This window comes from Pyxicephalus adspersus, chromosome 7, assembly GCF_032062135.1.
Source record: "Pyxicephalus adspersus chromosome 7, UCB_Pads_2.0, whole genome shotgun sequence".
NCBI lineage: Eukaryota > Metazoa > Chordata > Amphibia > Anura > Pyxicephalidae > Pyxicephalus > Pyxicephalus adspersus.
In genome coordinates this window covers 63,359,678-63,380,270 of record NC_092864.1, presented here as the reverse complement: position 1 = coordinate 63,380,270, position 20,593 = coordinate 63,359,678, and the positions used below count along the sequence as shown (strand labels likewise).

Below are 20,593 nucleotides of genomic sequence, written 5' to 3'. Positions count from 1 at the left end.
GAATGCAGAAAACGGAACAGTAATTTCCCAAAAAAAAAAATCAGGGCTTTCACCAAAACCATTTTTGCTTTTTACACACATTTTAGAAGTCAATATGTACTGTCATTAAATATTTTGTAATACAATTCTTTGAAGATGCACTGCTTTATAGAGCCCATAGTGTGATAACATATACATTCAATGGGATATGAATTTATTGTAGTTTAGGTGTATAGTGCTTCTAATAATCACTTCAATCATTTTGGGCGATCAGACTTTCCCTAAAACATTTCCTGGTGTAAATTAAATACTACCATTGAAACACATGGACCTGGAATATTCTCCACCAGGTAATGTTTGAGGGAATTTATTATTTTATTATTATTATTATTAAACAGGATTTTTATAGCGTCAACATATTACGCAGCGCTGTACATTAAATAGGGGTTGCAAATGACAGATGAATACAGACAGTGACACAGGAGGAGTAGAGGACTCTGCCCCGAAGAGCTTACAATCTTGTCTGATTCCCTGCTTTATTAATACAGCCGGTAATGTCTGACTAAAAGCCTAATTCACATGTTGTAGAGATTCTTGAACCCTTTGGCACATTACAGGTTAATGACAGGCCCTTGGCCTGAGAGCTGTGCAGTGTGTGACAATGCAGCCAGTGAGGTGTTATTGTTTCTATGGCGACCATGTAAACCTGACTTGCTCAAGCAGCAGTATTTTGTTTTCTTTCCTTGTTGAGATTTCAGGACTTCAAATCCTTCCATGTATAATGTATAACAAGATGTGCGTGTGGTCGCTGCAGAAGTGAGTTCACCTTAATTTATCATTTTGTGTATATGTAATATTTATCTATAGGAGCAGTACAGGGGCTGATCTAAAACATAGCTGGATGCCATTTACATTGCACTTTGTATCATTAATTACTGCTGGTATATACTATTTTGCTTTTTTTTTATACTTTTGCATCTTACTGCTACTAATTAAATGTGCACTCCACTGCTGGTTTACAGATAGAGATGGACCAGGCCTGTATGTGTGCCCGCATAACTGCTTGGAGTTTTAAATCAGGGTGACACAAATGTAGTTGAGAGACTGTTGTCACCACATAACAGGAAATACCGGTAAAAAAGACAGCTATGGCATGTCCTGGTATTCTTTTATTGAAAGCGGCAGATTTAAACATACTGAAAACAACTTTTGAAATTACACTGAGATAGTAAATGACATTTTATTGATTGTGTATAGGTCTACTCTTAGAACAATAAACCGAAAATAATATTCTTCCATGGAACATAAAATAAATAATGCTTTGCAAGATAAATTCTTTAGTGGACCTTATTACCTCCATTTACAATGCTATAGGTATTCCTGTGATTAATTAAAAACATATCAAAGTATATTATTGACTTTGGTTTTAAAGCATATAGTTATATTCTACTCATTTATTCTACTTCTCGTTACAGGTGTAGTTGATTGGGAATTATCATGTCCAGTGAAAAACTATACCCGTGGGCTCAATATGTGATTTCAGGGACTACAAAGGGAAATCACTCCATGGAAATGCTTTCTGTGAAGAGGAATAGACCAAGGTAAGTTAGTCCATCACCCTTGATTTTTGTCCCCCTTCTCTATGAAAATCATTTATTTCTGTCCTTGACTTATGGACAAATTTATTTATGTGATCTGATATTCTAGTTATGTAATTAAGGTAACCTAATATGCTAGTTATAATTTTTACAATCTACTATTCATTGTTTTATACATTGTTTATAATATAACTTTTTATTCTCTTGCTACCTCTAACTGAGCTTGCTTTTTTCCATCATGTTGGGGGTCAGGCAGCCCCCACAAATCAGCCTTGCTTTCTTTCCTGATTTCTAAAGGTTTACCAACAGAAACAACTAAGATGTTATCTGTTGCTCTCTGTCTAGCAGAAAATCATTATTGTGGTACCTGAGTGACTGGTATAGCTTTAAAAAGTACCATGCCAAGATACAAAAGTGGATAGACTGTAGGTTGCCATTAAAGATGGTTCATGGTTGTGTGCTTAGGCCTTATATTTCTTCATAGCTTAATTTGCTTTACAGCAGATGCATGACAAAGTTCTGTATTTCATCACATTTGTATGACTTGAAATCATGCATTTAAATTAGACAAGGTGTTGATCATTATTTGTACTTAATGCAATCAGATACCAAGTATTAAAACTACATATTAATTATCTACTTAGCAACTTTTATGCAAGCTTGTCCAAAGTTACCACAAACTTTAATTGTATGTTCTTTCTGTAGGACCTCTCCTGTATTTTCTGCAATCAGAGACCCAGGAAGAGATCCAATGTCTGCCAAATCATGTATACTTTCCAAGTATGTCCTCTTGATCCACTTCAAGCTGTGCTTGTTTGTTCTTACTTTCCATAACTACAGAACAAAACTTTGTAAGAAATAAGTTACCCTATGAATGAATCACGCCCTGAAACTATTTAAGTTTATTTTGAAGGTCTATGTTTTAAAACATGTTAGTCTTACAGTTAAGTAGACCTTTAAAAAAATAAGACCTGTTAACAACAAAAAAGTAAAAGTAAAAAACTCACTATGCACAAAATACAATGCACCATAGAGGTGGGGGAAAACGTTCTCACCAGCAAGGAGAAGAATGTCTTAACGAATTCTTTGATAGGGGGGAAAACAGGCAGGAGAAGCATGGAGAAAGGTGAACAGAGGTGAAAGAAGAAGAAGGGTGGCTGAGAATAAAGAGCAGAAAGTGTGAAAAAAAATAGAAGTAACAAAACAGTTCAAAGGAAGACAGCTGAGAAACAAAAAGTAGAATGATGACTGAGAGGGCAGAAGAAAGAAGGAAGATTGGAGTAGCTCAAAAGTAAGGAGCAGAAAGATAGCAGAGGATGAAACTCATGGATAACTAAGAAGAAAGCAAAATAAAGGTTAAAATAGCAAGCATGAACAGAAAAGCTGGTAGGGAAGGAGAAGAAACACATCTGAGCAGGAAGAAGCAAAGTAAAAGGAGGAAACTGGTAGTTGAGAAGAAAGGAGGAGAAAGACAGCTCAAAAGAAAAGAGAATAGAAGGACAACTAGGAAGAAGAGAAGAGAGAAGAAAAAGAATGGCTGATAGGAATGGAAGAATTATGATACTACCAAAATAAAGGGACTGGAAGGAAGGAACTGCTGGAAAAGAAGAAGCTGAAGGGAGATAGGACAGCTAAGAAAATAGAAGTAGATAGCGGGTGAAGTAGAGCAGCTGATAAAAAAAAAAAGTTTATGGTGGGGTCATGCAAGATGGGAAAGCTATAAATGAATGATTCTTGGTGGAGGAATGATTAGGACATTTCAGGCAAAGTGAAATATGTCCTATATACTAAATAGAACTGAGAAGGCACTGGAGGAAGAGCTTATCACAAGGAGAAATATGGTTTGGTGGAGATTTGAGGAGGATGCTAAGGTGTGACCTAAAACCCTATATCTTAATTGTCTTTTCTCATTTGTAGGAAATGGCCAGCTCAAAGACTTTCTGCTTCCAGCCTGAAGTCCAAAGGATCCATAGAAGTTAGTATTGTTAGCTACTATCCTATTATAGTAGTACATATATAATAATTACTTCTCTAACTGAAGCAATGTTATTCTACCAAGATCTTAAAAAAATCAAAAATATTACAATTTAACAAACTGGGAGAAGACAAATAATACAATTGGGATCACTTATTCCAGTAAGAATTGTTTAGATTAATATTTCTCAAACTTTTTACCTTGGGGAAACCTCTTTTAATAATTTTCAGGTCTTAGGGAACTCCTACTATTTTTACCAAATCCTTAACTCACAGTACATTAGTATGGTGGTCAGTAAGAAGATTGCCTCCTACATTGCTGACCAGTGGGAAGAATGTCACCCTTACAGGAAGCCAAAAAGATCATTGGTATCTATTAAACTGACCCCAGAGTCACAAACTGACCATTGCTCAAGGAACCCTAGCAACCTCTCGCTGAAACCTATGTTTCCACCAAACCCTAGTTGAGAAACACTGGTCTAAAAGAAGATTAATCCAAGACTGAAAATGGAGAAAATTCTATTCAAAGGACTAAAAAGTACTTTACATGAGTTCACAACATTTTGTACTCTTGTGACAACTGTGTAGAAAGAGATTTCCTTTTGGATCTTGTGTCTTTAGGATAGAACTGTAAGGGGATTGTGCCCAAATGGAATAAGCCACCAAAAAATCATTTTTTTGTTGTTTAAAAAGAAGCCTTTAGGACTTTACTAGCATTTTAATAAAATATATATGCACAGGATTAGTTTGTTGCTAGAAAAAAAAAATCAGTCTTTACTTACTTTACTTACTAAAATGTTAATTTACTCATATTTTTCTAGACTGAAAAGTTTCTGACCATATCACCAGGCTACAGTATGAAGAGAACCAAAGACCATATTGAAGTGACATTGGACGACCGTTTTTTTGGAAGTGATTTTCCACCAGAAAATGTAAAATTGCCAGGCACACCTAGGTAACTAGCTGAAGAAAGCTGGGAAATGACAATTGATATCCTAGAGGCCTAACAAAACCTTTGGTCTTACCAACTTTTGCTATAGCTTGCATATGAGTTATCACCTAGTATGGATGCATGTGCACGTTAAAGGGCATTTTCCAAGATATGGGGAATAACCCTCTTAGATAATTGTCCCAAAACAGGTGCTTCTATTGGAAGATCTTTGTTCTGAGTAAAACTAAAAAAATAAAATGTAAAATTTTGCACTGTGGAATAAAAGGGGAGTGGACAACAAAATCTGACCAGCCTATCAAGCCATGCCTTTTTATTGCCTGATGAGCTTTTTTTATACATTTGTACCCAATATTTTGTTTTAATGCCATGGCTTGAAGTCTTGATCTAACCTATGCAGAAAAGGTGTATCAAAAGTATAAAAATCTGTACATAGTAATTCTTTTGAACACCAGTGTGGGCAGTGCATTGTTATCCCCCCAGAAAATCCCAAATCCAAACTGATTGATGCATTTAAATTGGCAGGATTGTTTATCCGGTGTAATATGGAGTGTTTCATTGTTTGTTAAATTGAGCCATACAAGTCATAATCCTATAGTCTGAAAACATTCAGTTGCATTAGGAAAGTGAATGAAGGGATTTGCAAAACCATATTAAAATAGTTCAGATGAATGCAGTAGGATTCCAGTTGGCATGCCTTTCCTTTTATGTTGGTATTTCTTTGTAAATCAAGATCCACCAATGTCTTTTTTTTTTTTGGTTTGATTTTTTTTTTAGATCACTAGTAGATGATAATATGTAAGTATCACCTAAATGCACACAAACGCATGGCATTTCTTCTCTGCTAGACATGATTACATGCATCTTTCAACTTCAGCTCCTAATTTTTTTTCTCTAATCAAAGGATAGTTTGCCAGAATTTATTATGTACCTAAAGTTGTGGCCCTACGTAGTTGTATCCAAGATAATCTGAAGCCCTTGGCATTTGTTGCGATAAACTTAAACAACAGCAGTAAAGCTACTGTCTATACATCAATCATTCATTCCCACTGTCACTAGAAATGACCAGTATTGATTGTTTTCAGCGTCAGTGACCTTGCATCTGTACATAGTTTACTGATAGTTGAATTGCCTGGGGTATGTCAATATTGTTGGCTTAATACGGCAGAAGTTTTGAAGTTTCCACTACATTGATTTGATATTTTATGGATACCTTTGTATTCAGGTATTACCATATTTGTATTCCCTTCAAGATGATGACCTTCTATATGAAAATGTAGATGAAGATGTAAAAGTGAGTGAGTAGAAAATCCACATAGTAAGGTCTGTTTTGTTATTATGCACAGCGCCCTAAACCTGCCATCTGAGAATGGCACATCTTTAAGTAGGTTTTAAACATGCAAAAATGTATAAATTAATATTATTAATGATAAACAGGATTTTTATAGTGACAACATATTATGCAGCACTGTACAGTAAATAGGACAGACAGAAGTGACAGGAAGAGAAGACCCTGTCCCAAAGAGCTTACAATCTAGGGGGTGGGGGAAGTATCACACAATAGGAGGGGAGATATGTAGTGGTAGTAGTAGAAGTATTGATGGTTTCAAAAGATAGAAGAAGATGGATTGGCAAGTTTGAAAAAATGGGGTTTGAGCGCTCTTTTAAATGAGCAGAAAATAGGAGCAAGCCGAATAGTATGAGGAAGACCATTCCAGAGAGTAGGGGCAGCTCTGGAGAAGTGAGTGGCTAGGGGAGTATTTTTCTATCAGGTCAGAAATGTAAGTGGGACAATACCTGTTTAGGGTTTTGAAGGCAAAGCACAGGAGCTTGGATTTGATTCTGGAAGTGAGTGAAGAGAAATACAAAGAGATGCAGCAGAAGAGAAGCGGAGAAAAGGATGGATGAGTCTGGCTGCACCATTCATTATAGATTGTAGAGGCTAAAGTCGGGTTAGTGGAATACCAGAGAGGAGGATGTTAAAGTAGTCCAGACGAGAGATAAGAGCATGTACAAGGAGTTTGGTGGTCTCAGGGGACAGGTAGGGGCAGATTTTGGCGATGTTGCATAGATGAAAGTGACCGGACCTGGAAATGTTCTGAGAATGGAGGATAAATGAGAGGGCCGAGTCAAAGGTGACAACATGCCTGAGGGGAGAGACGTATAACAGTGTTGTTAACAGTTGGAATATGTCAGGGGGAGATTTGGAATTTGAAGGAGAGAAGATGATGAGTTCTGTTATCCAGGTTTTAGGAATCGGTCAGACATCCATGATGAGATGGCCGACAGGCAGCATGAGACCGTATCCAGGACTGAAGGAGACATCATGGATAAGATACTGATACCCACACTCACACATGCACACGCACATACAAAATCTCAATGGCACCTGAAAATTTCTGTTCATATGTGTGAGCTGACTCCCAACACATGACTGTACATTGGCAAAATAAGGCAAACACGATCCCCGCCAATTTACTCACCCTCCTAACAGAACAAAACAAAAAAGTCCCAGCTTAATTTTGTAAAACACCTAAAGCTCACCAATTTGAATAAATTTTGTGAATGTCTCAGAATAGGAGAAGGGACTAATAGCAAAATTTGATGCATCGAAAAGATAATTACATCCCGCCTGAAAGTTAAAGAGATAAGGGTCCCCTTTGGCATTTTTTATTTGTTTATTATACAGTTATTTGCTAAACTGTTCATAGGATTTTACTTCCCCAACATCATATTTAAAACAGAATTGCAAGCTGTCAGTGATTTTCTGTGTTATTTGTGCTTGCGGATCTAGTGCTTGTATATATTTGTGTGCTTTTTACAAAGATCATCTTCTGCATTGCTTAGCTCTGCTTCCAGATTCACTGATCAGTACTACACTAGCACACTTATGTGATTTATAAAATTGGAATATTTGCTCAAAAGCTGCACAGTGTGGCTGACTAATCAGCACTGCATGGGAAATTTATAATGATCAATATGTGTTGACACAAATGTGTTCACATGTTCACTATGACCCATATAGACAGAATGAGCAAACAAGTTCACAAAAGCCAAAGAAGAAAGAAAAACCATTAATAAGGTATGGGCGGTAGATGACTGATCAAATAAAGATGGATTGTATTTTACACATTTAACGTGTTCGCTGTAATATTTAAATTGAAAAACAATCTGCAGTGTTTAGGAGCGAATTGTCAGTTGGCCAAAAATCCTGTGTAGTTCATGTAATGTGGTGCCGTCTCCTGTTTCTCAGCAGGCAATTGACTAGTGAATTATAAAACTAGTGGTGTGATGCTCCTCATATTGCATTTAGATTTTAGCTTTGAATCACAGGATATAAAACAAATTCAGGGGGTTTTGACTGACGCATGATTTGCCCGATGCCTATGGCAGCATGTTTAATTAGAGCCCATCTCCGATCTCCAATAGCCATACCATATATGCAGCTGTTGTTCTAGCCCAGTGACAAAACTATAGGTTGTTGAATTCTTATTCTGTCATAGGTTATAATAACAGATTATAAACCTATTTGTATACATTAAAAAATATTTATATTATTAGTTTTTATTTTGCAGTCAAGGTTTTCTGGAAGATTTGCAAGAGCAAATTGCTAAGCTGACTGCACTGCTGGAGCAGGAAACATCGGAACACCAGAAAACACGTAGAAGAGTGAGTACAGTTTTTATTTTTAGCAAATGCAAAAATGTTAAAACGTTTTAATTTGATAAAATGAAGAGTAATAGCACTCCGTGAAATCATATTTCAGTTTATACCATGGTGTAGGATCAGGGATTTTAGAGATCGCTGTTCACTGTTCTAAACAGAGCAGCAAAGTTTTATGGCCGCTAGGCCATTTATGGGGTGGACGGGAGCACACTAGACCAGACCCGCCCTAATGGCTCCATCCACCACCAGGGAATGCCCCCTGAAGTGAAATCCCTCTGCTCTGTATGCATTGCGGAGGAAAGGAATTTACCTTCAGGGAGCTTTCCCTATTTACTGCGCCGGCGGAAGTGTCAACGCCGGCTGCCGTAAATTGGGGAGCAACTGCAAGGGGGCGGCACTGGAGCTCCAGCGGCTCCGGTAGTTCCTAGCGCCCCCTGGCTGATCTGCCGGTTTCTGGCTGCCATTAGGCTGGATCGGCCAGGGTGCCTTAGGCCAGAACGAACTACCGGCTAGGCCGTATCTGGCCTAAAGGCCGGAGTTTGCCGACCCCTGGTTTAAAGGGAAGCTGTAAAGTAAAGTGCATAGTGTGATTAAAAAATTGGGGGCCCTGACGTAAAGCAAGAGGGGTCCAGATATGAAGGAGACAGCTGGGATTTAAAGGAGCTTGTTTTAAAATTTAGGGGCCTTAGAGTCGGTAGATCTGTAGCTTGTGGTCCATCACTGTTAAATCTGCCTTACAAGAAGGGTGATCAGGTCCAAATTATGATGAAGGTCTTCACTGTCTCCTCATTGGCTGGATTTGCTAATGAACTCTGCTGGATCCTTAGCTATCAAAAAAATTTTTTATGTGATATCTTTGTCTTTTTTATGTTTCTGGAAAATTAAAACATCTATATTATTAGTTTATTTTCACCATAAAGCTGGAAAAAATACACTTTCATCAGTAAAGCTGGGTGATCCAGCAAACGGGTTTCTCAAACGTCATTTGGCATTTGTTAGCAAGTGTTTTCAATCCTGGACCAAATCCACTCCAGGTTTGCTGGATCACCCAGCTTCACTCCCTAAAGTGTATCCTCTCCAGCCTTGACGAGCGTTAATAAATCAGCCCTATTGTCTCAGCAATGAAAATAGGTTATTTTCTCTAGTTCTGTGTCGGGCCTCTTCTGGGAGCAGATCTGTCAGTATGGAATAAGTTTTTTGGACAGGGCAATCCCTTGTCGTATAATAAATTTGGTAGTATCAATATGTTTATGAAAAGACTGATTGCAAATTTCTTATAACGGCATCCTGATTACAGAATAAATTAGATAGTTGAAAACAGAAAGGTGTATTATTCTAACTTCACTTTGCAATTCTCACACTGCTTTTAGTAGTTGTAGATAACATGCCAATAAATAGTTACATTGGTTTCCGGTCCATTAAGCACAATTATATATACTAATTTTGTATAGAGTTGTATTTACAATTCCCCATTGGTAAGATTCCGTACACTTACCGTCCTAAAGAAAGAGAGAAAATACTTCCAAAACATATGTCCCTTCAGATGCCCTTACATATTGCCCTAAAAACTGCTTAAAATGTTGATTTCCCCTCACTTTCTGTCTTCATGATAATACTCTCCAAGACAAATAAAGGAAATGAAAGTCCCCCAAGGTACACAACACAAACAATACAAACTTTAGAGGAGGTCTAGCTCTTTTCCCCCCAAGAAGTTCTTGTCTTTACATACACTTTAAATCAAAGATGAGCCTTCTAGGCGATATTCCTGGTTCTATGTCTTTGGTAAATGCTAATATTACATTGCACATCAGTTTACACAGCGACCACCCTGTGTTTTGTGGGCCCATTAGCACCTCCATCATCTACTTTAGCTGGCCTTGGGACAAAAATGACTGAATTGGTTAATGTTAGAAAGTCATATTGTAAAGTGTTTTGACGTTTAGTCAACATGTAAAAATGTGTATTGCATATTCAAAACATTATAAGGTTAAATAAAATGTAAATTTATTGGCTGTTTTATTGGGAGCAATAAACTTGTTTTTTCTGTACTTGGAGACTTTGACGCGGTATTCTTCTGTGTAATGTCTTTCTGATATAGAATTTTAAAAGTCTATAAAGATCAAAAAGACATTTTAATTGCCTCATCCTTCCTTTGCTTCAAGGTCTTCATGTTTTGTTCTTGTTTGTTTCATACTTTTTAAAATACACCCAAGAAAGCACATTGTGCTTATCTATTTAGCAGGGAATCAGACATTCCATAAAATAGTTCCAGGTGGAGAATATTCCAGGTCCATGTGTTTCAATGGCAGTATTTTATTCTCTATCTGGGAATGTTTTAGGGAAAGTCAGATTCCCCGCTTTATAAATAGAGCCCCAAATGATGATATTATTAGAAGCACCATACACCTAAACTACAAGAACTACATTTCACATTGAAGGTGAATGTTAATACACTACGGGCTCTATAAAGCAGTGTTTGTTCAAGTAAAGTAACAGGCATAAAGGAGAACAAAGGTAAGCATGTAAACAGAAAAGAAAAAAGAAAAACAGAAAGAAGGGTACCAGTGGTTCTCAGACTATACATGTAATAATTGTCTTCTAGTGTCTGCAGAAAAACAATAATAATTGGCTGGGAAAATCATTTCTAGCTTGTTAACTTTAACCTGTATATTAATTTAGTAAACTAAAAAATTACATGTACTGGCAACACCTGCAATTTTCAGTTAAATATTTTTTATGTCTCAAGTATTTTATTCACATTTTAGTTTCCCTTAAACCTAATATTACTTATAATTTATATCTGTTATATTTTATTCTAATTTGCTTAGTTGGAACTTATTGTTAGGTTGTCACATATCTTGTTTAATATAAGATTGCGCTCATTCATTTGTGCTCATTATGAGTCAACTATTTACCTGCCTAACATACATTTGTTTCCTTTAGCTGACCCATGAGCTGAAGGAAAAAGTTTCTGAGCTACAGATGCAAAAGGAAGAAGAAATCAGGTATTTGTTGTATGTGAAGTTTGTTGTTTTATGTAAATAGGCCTAATTAGCATAAATTCATATTACAAACATGGTATATTGAGTCAGAAGAGTCTTTCATCTGTTGTGTAAATACAATAATCTTGATTTTTAGTAAGACAAATAAGTGTTGGGCTTTTTGCAAGAAGACACAAAGTTAAAGCTTTCATCAGTACACTTTCATCAGTGAACCTAGGTGATCCAGCAAACCTGACATGGATTTCTTCAAAGTAATTTCATTGCTAGCAAATGCTTTAAATCCTGGACCAGATCCATTCCAGGTTTGCTGGATCACCCAGCTTCACTGATGAAAGTAAATCCTCTCCAGCCTTGGAGACCTTTAATAAATGAGGCCCAAAAGCTCTGTACATATGCTGTTATGAGTGAAAACCAGTATTTGATTCATACTTCTGTGCACATAATAAAACAAATGGTATAAATGTGTATTACCTGTGTGAACTAAATAAATCTGATAAATCTGACCAAGGTGTGTGCACAGATCAAAGACTCTTTGGTTGCTTTTAGCAGAAAATCTCTTCTGTCTTCTGTTTGCCTTGTTGAAATGGAAACATTGATTTATGTGTACAGATAATTATCCTTTGAGACACTTGACTCAATAATGAGTCTCTTTGTCACATAACCCATTAAATCTGTTTGATATGTTTACTGAAGGCACATTATGTAAATGTATTTTGTGTTAAGGACTCTCCAGGAGGAGCATGCTGCCAAACTGTTAGCTCTAAAACAAGAAGACAATGCTACGTTACTACTGGAGAAGGAAGAAGCTGAAAGCAGATATGGTAACTAACAACTGCCCTATAGAGTATATTTATTGTAAGTTTTTTCATATCTATAAAATACAACTAGGGACTCAGAAAAGCTTTTGGATTTTCATTGTTTAAAGCCATTTATTTCAGGCTTTTGACTTGAACTAGAAAAAAAGGATTGTGAGGGGTTACCTCCACAGATGGGACTTTTAAGGCCAAATAATACAGACTGCACAAATATACATAAAAACTTTAGCTTTATTTAACATCATTAAAAAACACCAATATTAAACTTTTAAAAATGTGGAGCAAACATTATCAAAAGTATCTCTCCGGGTAGCCCAGACAAAGGGGCAGATCTGTTGGTTCGACGCGTTTCGCGGGTTATATCAGCTTCAGGAACAGAAAGGACAAGAACCTCTGATTTTGCAGCACATAGAACCCACCTATCAGGTGTGAGTGCGTAAGGACCGCAACTTTTTGGACTATCTTTCAATCAACAATATTTTTCCAATATCATATTAAGATAATTATCTTCATTAGATTCCCATTCCTTGACATTGTCTATTTACATCATCAATTGTTGATAAGCGTTCATTTTTTTCAGTTATTCAATGGCTGCTCTCTTGTGATCTCCGTTGTTTAGTCCAAGTGCTGCCCCCATGTCTTCGCATATGGGGTCCCCACGTGAGGTCCCCAAGAGTGTCTTGTGCATTCTTCCTGTGTTATCACAAGGAGAGTAGTTAGTCCTTCTAGTTTTTATCTTGGAAGTACAAAATGATTATCCTGTACATTGTACAGATACCAGTATATAGCTCTGGGTAGTTTGACAGATCTAACACTACTAAGTTCACAAAAATGCTGACTGCTTACAACAGGAATTCTGAACTGGATGTATTTACAGCAGATCCAACAGTTCTTTTTCTATACTTGACAGGTTTTAACAGGATAAAACATAGTAGGGAATGTGCATACATTGCAGAAATTATCTGTATCTGTTTTTTTTTTTTTTTATATACTTTGTCCTGAAATGCACTTTAAACTAAAAATAATCAATACATGTATCTGACTTGTTTTTGTTTTTTGCAGAGGAGCTGCAGAAAGAGCTGGATCTACTGAAAAGCTCTTTTAAGACCTATCAGGTAAAATAAGGCTTTTTTTCGCATTTAGAAATAAAGAGTAATGTGAATAAACATATTAAAAAGATATTAGGAATTCTGAACCTGAAGTTAAACCAAGTAACATGCAGATAAACAGAGGAAAATCAGAAATAGGTCCCCAATGTTTCAAGTCTAGACTGCCCACATAGCTACACATGGTTGCCAAATATACCACAACACATAAAATTGGGCATTAGTATCTCGGACCATTAAGAGAGAATCTCCAAATGCATGATCTCATTCATTTGACTCAACCACAGCTGCACAGGGCGCGAAATCTGGTTCCCCCAAAAGAGGGAGATACATGACCCTGCAGTTGTGATTGAATTTCCAAGGCTTGAGTTCTTGTATTTCTTCATAGAAAAAAATGATGCACTGTCTTCAACCAGGCTCATTGGTTTACACATTGCATAGAGCATGGGTGCCCACACTTTTTTGGCTTGCAAGCTACTTTTAAAATGACTAAGTCAAAATGTTATACCAACAACGGGATTTGGACTTAATAACTCCTGTGCGCGGTAGAGTTTATTTTGAAAGGCAGGGCTCCACGATCTACTTGCGTTGCCTTTGCGATCTACCTGTAGATCGCGATCCACGTGTTGGGCACCCCTGGCATAGAGGTTGATAAACTAAGCTCATATAGATAAACAACCACTCTACCTGGTCAATAAATGTGTGCCACAGATTAGTACAATATACAATAAAGATTCTGCAAAGTTTTGCAATTTGTTTTGTTGCAGAAATCCTTCAATTGTTCCATAGTACAATCATCACATTACTTTAGATAGACAGATCATAAAGGCACTTCTTCCTGCAATGAACATGTTTCATTTAATCTGTGCGGAGATAACTAAGGTTTATTATGTTTCCTGATCTTAGAGGTGTCCTCTGCTATTTGCCATCCCTGCGTGTTACTGCAAGTAAAACAAACTTAAAATAAAATGATATTATTCTGTAGGAGAGTCTGTCAGAGGAGGTGAATGAAGAATGGCTGAAGAAGGAGGCCAAGTGGAAAGAATCTAGTGAAGAACAAAAGTTGATGGAACTGTCAAAGCAAAGTAAAATCATTTTATATTTGTTTTATATCTGTTTTGCTCAGGCTTTCTTTGTTGAGTAGAATTATGAAAAAAAAGCAAAAACTTATTTCACTAAAATATTTCATAAGAGCAGTTGATTTCTTACTATGTTATTTAACACTTGCACTTGTTAACATTTTAACACTTGTTTAAAACATGTGAACATGGACTTAGTGAACTTTAATTCACACATTTTTATCTAAGGCCCTATTTTATTGCCTACTAGATTATTACCCAGGCTATTACAAAAATGTGTCCATCATTTTTTTTAGACATTCACTTGTATGTCTAAAAAAATCGAGTATGCTATTTTTATTATGTGGTCACCTTGTTAAAAAAAAGAGCCAGCAATATAGGAGGTGGCACTAGGTTGGACTGCCTTCAACCTGTATTGACATTGTTCTTCTTGCATGCCTTTAGTAGACAATTTCCAGTCTCCATAATCACAGGATCAGAAACCCAGTTAAGGGTCTTTTAATCTCTTTTTTATCTTTTTTTTTTTTTTAAATATAAAGGTATGAGATACCACTAATCTTTTAACCACTGATGCTGCTGCCTATGATCCATGCAAAGTTCAATTCTTGAGTTTAGGTCCACGCTAAAAAGTTGTTGTACAAAAACAAAAATAAATTTAATGTATCTACGTGATTACCCAAATGCTTAAAAAAAACAAACAAACAGATATATACATATATACATAGGTCAATCATGGCAAGCAAGTATTCGGCATATGTTGGTTCTTAACTAGGATAATTCTAGTCTGAAGAATTATTGTTAGTACATTTTCCTGTGTGTATTTTCCCACACCTGTGCGACATGTGCTGTTATACATCATTATGCATTAGCTTGGTGCCTTATAAGCCACTGTTTGCAGATCATGGTTACTTTTAAAATATATAAATAACAATTGTGGATGAAAATATAAAGTTTGTCATACTTTGTTCTACAGGGCAGTCACTACTGGATATGTTTGAGATGCAGAAAAAGGAATTACAGGAGAGAGCTATGGAAGAACAAGCCATGATACAACAGAGTCATGAAGCACACATTGAAGTAAGATCTTAGTCATAGTGGTGTTCACTTTACTAAAATTCTGCTTCTAATATATTACTGACTGCACTGACCCTATGTACAGCCTAGGCCTTGGATCCAACGGGTTGCTCAGGGAAATAGGGATTAAAGGCCAAGACTTTAGCTTCACTACATACACTTTCTTCTAACAACAATTTTAACTGTGCAGTAACTTTTATATTAAAAGCCAAAAAATTGAAACTTTTCTTGCTTGCATGCTTGTTTAGGTGCAGTAATGAAAACCCCAATGCCAGGCAGCGAGCATTTGCATAATGTCACAGTTAACAGCCTCTTTAAAGTTTAGCACAGCCTTTCTTTAATGAATGATATTCCATAAACTGTTCCCAAACAAAAAAAAGGATTATTGGCATATTATATTGTTCACATCCTTAATTTTTAATAATGCAGTAGGTCAAGCTTCAGTGTCTGGTAACCCCTACGCTTCATTTGCTATGTTCTGTTATAAATTATGGCATAAATGGTGTTTTTGTAGGAAGCCTGGAAGAAATACAGAGAAGCCACTCAAGAAACAAAGATGCTGAACGTGTTGAAAATGGTAAGAAATGTTTAAACATTTATGTTAACTGTTCCTATCAGCAGTAGTGAAATGCTTTTTGTTCCTGAGGGCTTCCTACTTACCTATTCTGCTCATCAGATATCTGCTCATCAGATATTCTGCTCATCAGATATCTCCTGAAGTACTTTAATATTAATATTTATCATTATATATTGTGTGTTTTGGTATACACATTTTAGCATTTCCTACTAACTTTTTTCTTTTTTTTTATTTAAGTTATAATTGATTGTGTCTGCTTGTTTTAAATTTAATCAGCAGGTATTGGGCTATTGTGTATGAGTGATAATAATATCTATACCACTGCCTGGTCACTTCTAAATGAACTGATAATGATTGTGGTTGGACCTAGAAAAAATAATTGGAGGTGCATAAGAGAATTCCTCATGTGCTCATACAGCTGTGAATATTGTTACAGCACCTGCAGACAGAAATCAATGACAAAAATGAAGCTATACAGTCACTCAAAATGGAACTAATTCAAGCCCGTGAGGAGATTAAGAAAATGGTGAGTCTTGTGTATGTATTGTGCTGTATTATATAGTTGTATATGTAGTATTAACAGCACTAAGACCATAGACTGAAGAAGATGTTCATCTGGTTTGGCTTTAAAATTATGGAAAGTTCTGGAAAGACTTTAAATTGTACTTTAAATGCAGAATGTATTTAAAACATGGATAAATGTATTGGAGGGCACATTTAAAAGATTTGGAAAGAATTAAACTTGGCTACCCAACTTTCTCTGAAAGTTGAGTGATGTGTGCTTAGTTAGAAACAGTCTGTTATGGTGGAGGATATGTGTTGGAGTGGGTTAGGTTGATATATTTTGTATTAAAGGCTCCACTGATGTGGGCTCCACCAATCTGCCCAACACTCCAAGTCAGGGGTGTCAAACTCAAATACACAGAGGGCCAAAATTAAAAACTTAGACAAAGTCGCGGTCCAACCTTAAAATGTATTGAAAAAATTGAAGAAGTTTTTCCATCTTATTAGATATAAAACCTTTTCATATGGAAACAAAGATGTTTTGCCTAACATTCAATCTGGAACAAGCCTGTATTAGAGAAAGAGGCATAAGTATTATTTTTTTAATTTTATTTAGGAAAAAATCTTCTCTATTTTCAGCCTTTTGAGTTAAGTTTCAACGGTAACCTTTTTTCACAGACTAACAATAATAATAACATTATTCTTCTATGAAAATCCAACCATTCAAGTACATGCCTTTGAGTAACAACGAAAAGTACAGCTGAGGGGGAGTGCTGGAAATGCCAGATGCGGCCAATGCGGGGCTAAATCTTATGAGTGACCCGCCGCTGAAACTCCCTCTTCATTGAAATACCACCGTTACTAAAATTCCCGGCATTACTGCTATAAAGCAGTCCAGTCCAGGGCCACGCATAGGCAGGGAGCCCGCTGATCTATAGACGCAAGTGATGCCGGGAATGGTAGTAGCGGTTGACCAGCTGCAGTTCATATTTAGGATTCGTTTGGGTGCCAAGAAAAAGGACATTGCGGCCCAGAGTTTGACACCCCTGACACCACATTTTAAGCAGTGGTATGTTGCTTGATCTGATTTTCCTCTCTGTATATGGTCATAAAAAAGGATTATGATGTGTCCCTTCATGTTCAACACTTTGCTCTGCTTTACTAAAGAAGCTCCAGTGTTCTCCATATGCCATGTCACTGTTCCATGGGATGTAAAGTCTACCAGCTTTTCTATGCATTTAAAATGTCTCATGCCCTCTCACAGATCATTGTACTATAATACACTGTTTACCCAAAGAATTATTTGTGACAATGTAATGACCTTTTCAGTATATAGTATTTGCTTTTAATATCTGTTTGTTTTTGTTTTTTTTTAAGAAAAGTCAAATTGACAAAATAGAGAAAAATTTTGACCAAAACATTAGCAAAGTGGAATCAAGGTACAAGAACAGAATCCAGGCTCTGATGAATGAGAATTCAGATTTAAGGTAAAAGGTTTTGTTTCAATCATTTTAATTGAAGTTTTCAGTTTTATAACATACAAACCTTAGGTTTTACATACTCCACAAAAGGGAAGGAAAGTTAGATGTATTACCAACAGGTAACTAGCTTACTTTGTGGTACAACATATGAATAGCTTAAATACAACCTTTTGTAACAATCGGCAGATTAATGTCTAATAGCACTGACTCACTGATCATGCTTGACTTAGTACCCAGCTCCTAATATTGCCCTCATGCACACTGATATCATATTGCCCAATCAACCAATAATTGGCCACATCAACCTAGGTGGGGGGTTTATTAAGTCTGTCCTTATTACAGTTACCCTTTAAAACTTACCCCGTAGGAGCCTGTCCATATGTTTTCCTTAAATATCAAGATTTTAATATTTTTAATAGATTAGGTTGTATTATGTCTAGACATCTGTAGTAATATAGAATGTTCAGTAGATGTCATGGCAGGCTGATGTTCAGAGAGACAGTAAAAATAGTTACAGACTAAGCCAGAAAGTAATACAATATGAAAGGGACAACTAAGTATAATAACTAAGTATAATAAACATAATAGTTACTGTCCATGGGTCACCTTGTTGGGTGGCAAAGATGTTATTGGCAATGTTATTGTGCAATGGAGTGTACTGTGCAATATCATTCTGACATGTAATTCTACTTGTAAACAGGAGAAAACTGATAATGAAAAATGAGCAGCTGTACAGTGAAAGGAACAGAGATTGTCCTGAGTCCTGAGCAAGTGAGGCTGTCTGAAAACCATAATAAAGACCTCTGCTACTGAGTTCCAGCATACAGGTGCCATACCTAGGAATGCATGGTCCTGTTTTCAGGGTCTTTATGTGGTGCTGTTCTTTTTTGTAAAATGTGTCACCAATTTTTATAATGATAAAGTTTTTATAATGATAAAGCATTTCTATACCCAAACAATTTAATATATTTTATCTTCCCTTGTGGGGGTTCCATTTTTATCTGGTGATAGTGCCTATAATACACTTCAAGAACTAGATGCTTCCTTGTGCTACTGTAATAGGTCAACAGAAGCGAGATAGGACAGCAAAACCTTTCCATTCTACTATTGTCTAAAGCAGTGTTTCCCACCCAGGATTCTGTGGAACCCCCCTAGGGTTCTTCCAGAGGTTTCTAGGGGTTCTTTGAGTAATTTGTGCCTCTCATGTCAGTTTACACCAATAATCTGTTCTTCTCAGTGACCATCACACTAATGTACTAAAAACTATGGATAAAGCACTGGTTTAGCACTGGTTCCCTACAGACTTGAACATAACGTCTATGGTATTTCCATGTAAAAAGGTTGTGAAGCGCTGGCTTAGAGGGATGTTGTCTTATATTCATTAAAACATAGCTGAAAACAGTTGGCATGGGTAGAGAACACAGGCAAGGCAAGGTTAAAAAGTATTTTTAACATATCAAACAGGTATACCAAAACAGTGTAAAGAGTATAATTACGAGACCTAATGGGACTAAACAAGAAAAGTTAATTGTTTTGGATTACATACATTAACATAAATAAAGACTTATTCCTGTTTATATACCGAATGAAAGATTGTTGCCTTAGTCAAAGATAGTTATTCTGTTTTTTTCATAACCAGCCTTTCACAAACAACAATTTCTCGTGTAATGAAAGCTGATTTTCTGTAGCTAATAAAACAGCTAATGTCTTTAAAAGACCTTAGAGGAAATAGTCTTGCATCCTGTCCTGATCACACCCTTTGACATGTAAACAATGTTTTTCCTATTTGGCATATTCAAGATTTATTGGAGAATGTTAGGTGACCTCTTAGCTTCTCTCTCTCTGGACAGGTTCATAAAAAGTAAGTAAAAAAAATGAGGAAGAAGATTAAAACATTTTCCTTTTTAAAAAACTGAATTGACTCCTTCCAATAATTTTCTTATTACTGTAAACATCCCTAAACTTTCTGTAGCTACCCGCAGCGTGTCTGAAAGATTTAAAGCTCTTTATTGATAACCTGTGCCTTATTATTATACTATACAGCAAATAGGAGGTGCATTATCAAAAAATGTTTATAAAATGTTTACATGATACAATTTATGAGTATTATTCCTGTATCAATGATTACATTTGTATGTATATGGACTAAAATAGACCTGCAGTTGCAAACAAATAAGTTTTGCTTTATAGGTATGTTACTTTATATGCTATGTTTTATAAAATATATAAAGGGAAATGTGTCTTGGCGTATTAATATACTATATTTACTATTTATACATTATTTACTATTTTCTCAACTAAATATGAATCATATTATGTCTAAATAAATGTTTTTAAATAATGTAAACGGTGGATGTGTGTACACTGCAGTTAGCACCACCAAACACAACCAAACCAATTCATATGACTAGTACCATAAATGTTCACTACCAAATCACCATACTAAGCAGTCCTACCAATGTCACAACTACTAATTCACCATACTCTTTGGGCTATTTCAGACCCATTGGACTTGATTTATTAAAGCTCTCCAAGGCTGGAGAGGATACACTTTGGGCAGTGAAGCTGGGTGATCCAGCAAACCTGGAATGGATTTCTCAAAAGTCATTTGCTATTTGTTAGCAAATGTTTTCAATCTTGGACCAGATCCAGGTTTGCTGGATAACCCTGCTTCACTGGTGAAAATGTATCCTCTCCAGCCTTGGAGAGCTTTTAAAAAACAGGGTCATAGTGAATTGCAGCATTCTGCAGCAGGCTCAACCAGGAGCTATTTTTTGTGGCATTGTGGC

General features: G+C 36.3%; 1 protein-coding gene across 3 annotated transcripts; it reads left to right on the top strand.

Moving 5' to 3' along the window:
• Nucleotides 1-475: 475 nt before the first annotated feature.
• FLACC1 (flagellum associated containing coiled-coil domains 1) lies at nucleotides 476-20,040 on the top strand. Of its 3 annotated transcripts, XM_072418741.1 has the most exons (17): nucleotides 476-795; nucleotides 1,455-1,580; nucleotides 2,283-2,357; nucleotides 3,495-3,552; nucleotides 4,373-4,506; nucleotides 5,278-5,298; nucleotides 7,526-7,582; nucleotides 8,076-8,169; nucleotides 11,110-11,171; nucleotides 11,892-11,989; nucleotides 13,046-13,098; nucleotides 14,075-14,174; nucleotides 15,142-15,245; nucleotides 15,757-15,819; nucleotides 16,256-16,345; nucleotides 17,701-17,810; nucleotides 18,505-20,040. In XM_072418741.1, the coding sequence occupies exons 2-17, from the start codon at nucleotides 1,477-1,479 to the stop codon at nucleotides 18,569-18,571; spliced, it is 1,290 nt and encodes a 429-aa protein (XP_072274842.1). In that variant the 5' UTR covers nucleotides 476-795; nucleotides 1,455-1,476; the 3' UTR covers nucleotides 18,572-20,040. The 3 variants fall into 3 exon arrangements, with proteins under 3 accessions (XP_072274842.1, XP_072274843.1, XP_072274844.1); XM_072418742.1 differs by lacking the exon at nucleotides 7,526-7,582; XM_072418743.1 differs by lacking the exons at nucleotides 5,278-5,298; nucleotides 7,526-7,582.
• Nucleotides 20,041-20,593: the final 553 nt, after the last annotated feature.

Bases quoted from the DNA above. Each gene is read 5' to 3' on its own strand.
- FLACC1 (XM_072418741.1), top strand. From the start codon at position 1,477: ATGTCCAGTGAAAAACTATACCCGTGGGCTCAATATGTGATTTCAGGG. The intron at 11,990-13,045 runs GTAACTAACAAC...TGTTTTTTGCAG, and splicing joins AGAAGCTGAAAGCAGATATG to AGGAGCTGCAGAAAGAGCTG. The intron at 17,811-18,504 runs GTAAAAGGTTTT...ACTTGTAAACAG, and splicing joins AATGAGAATTCAGATTTAAG to GAGAAAACTGATAATGAAAA.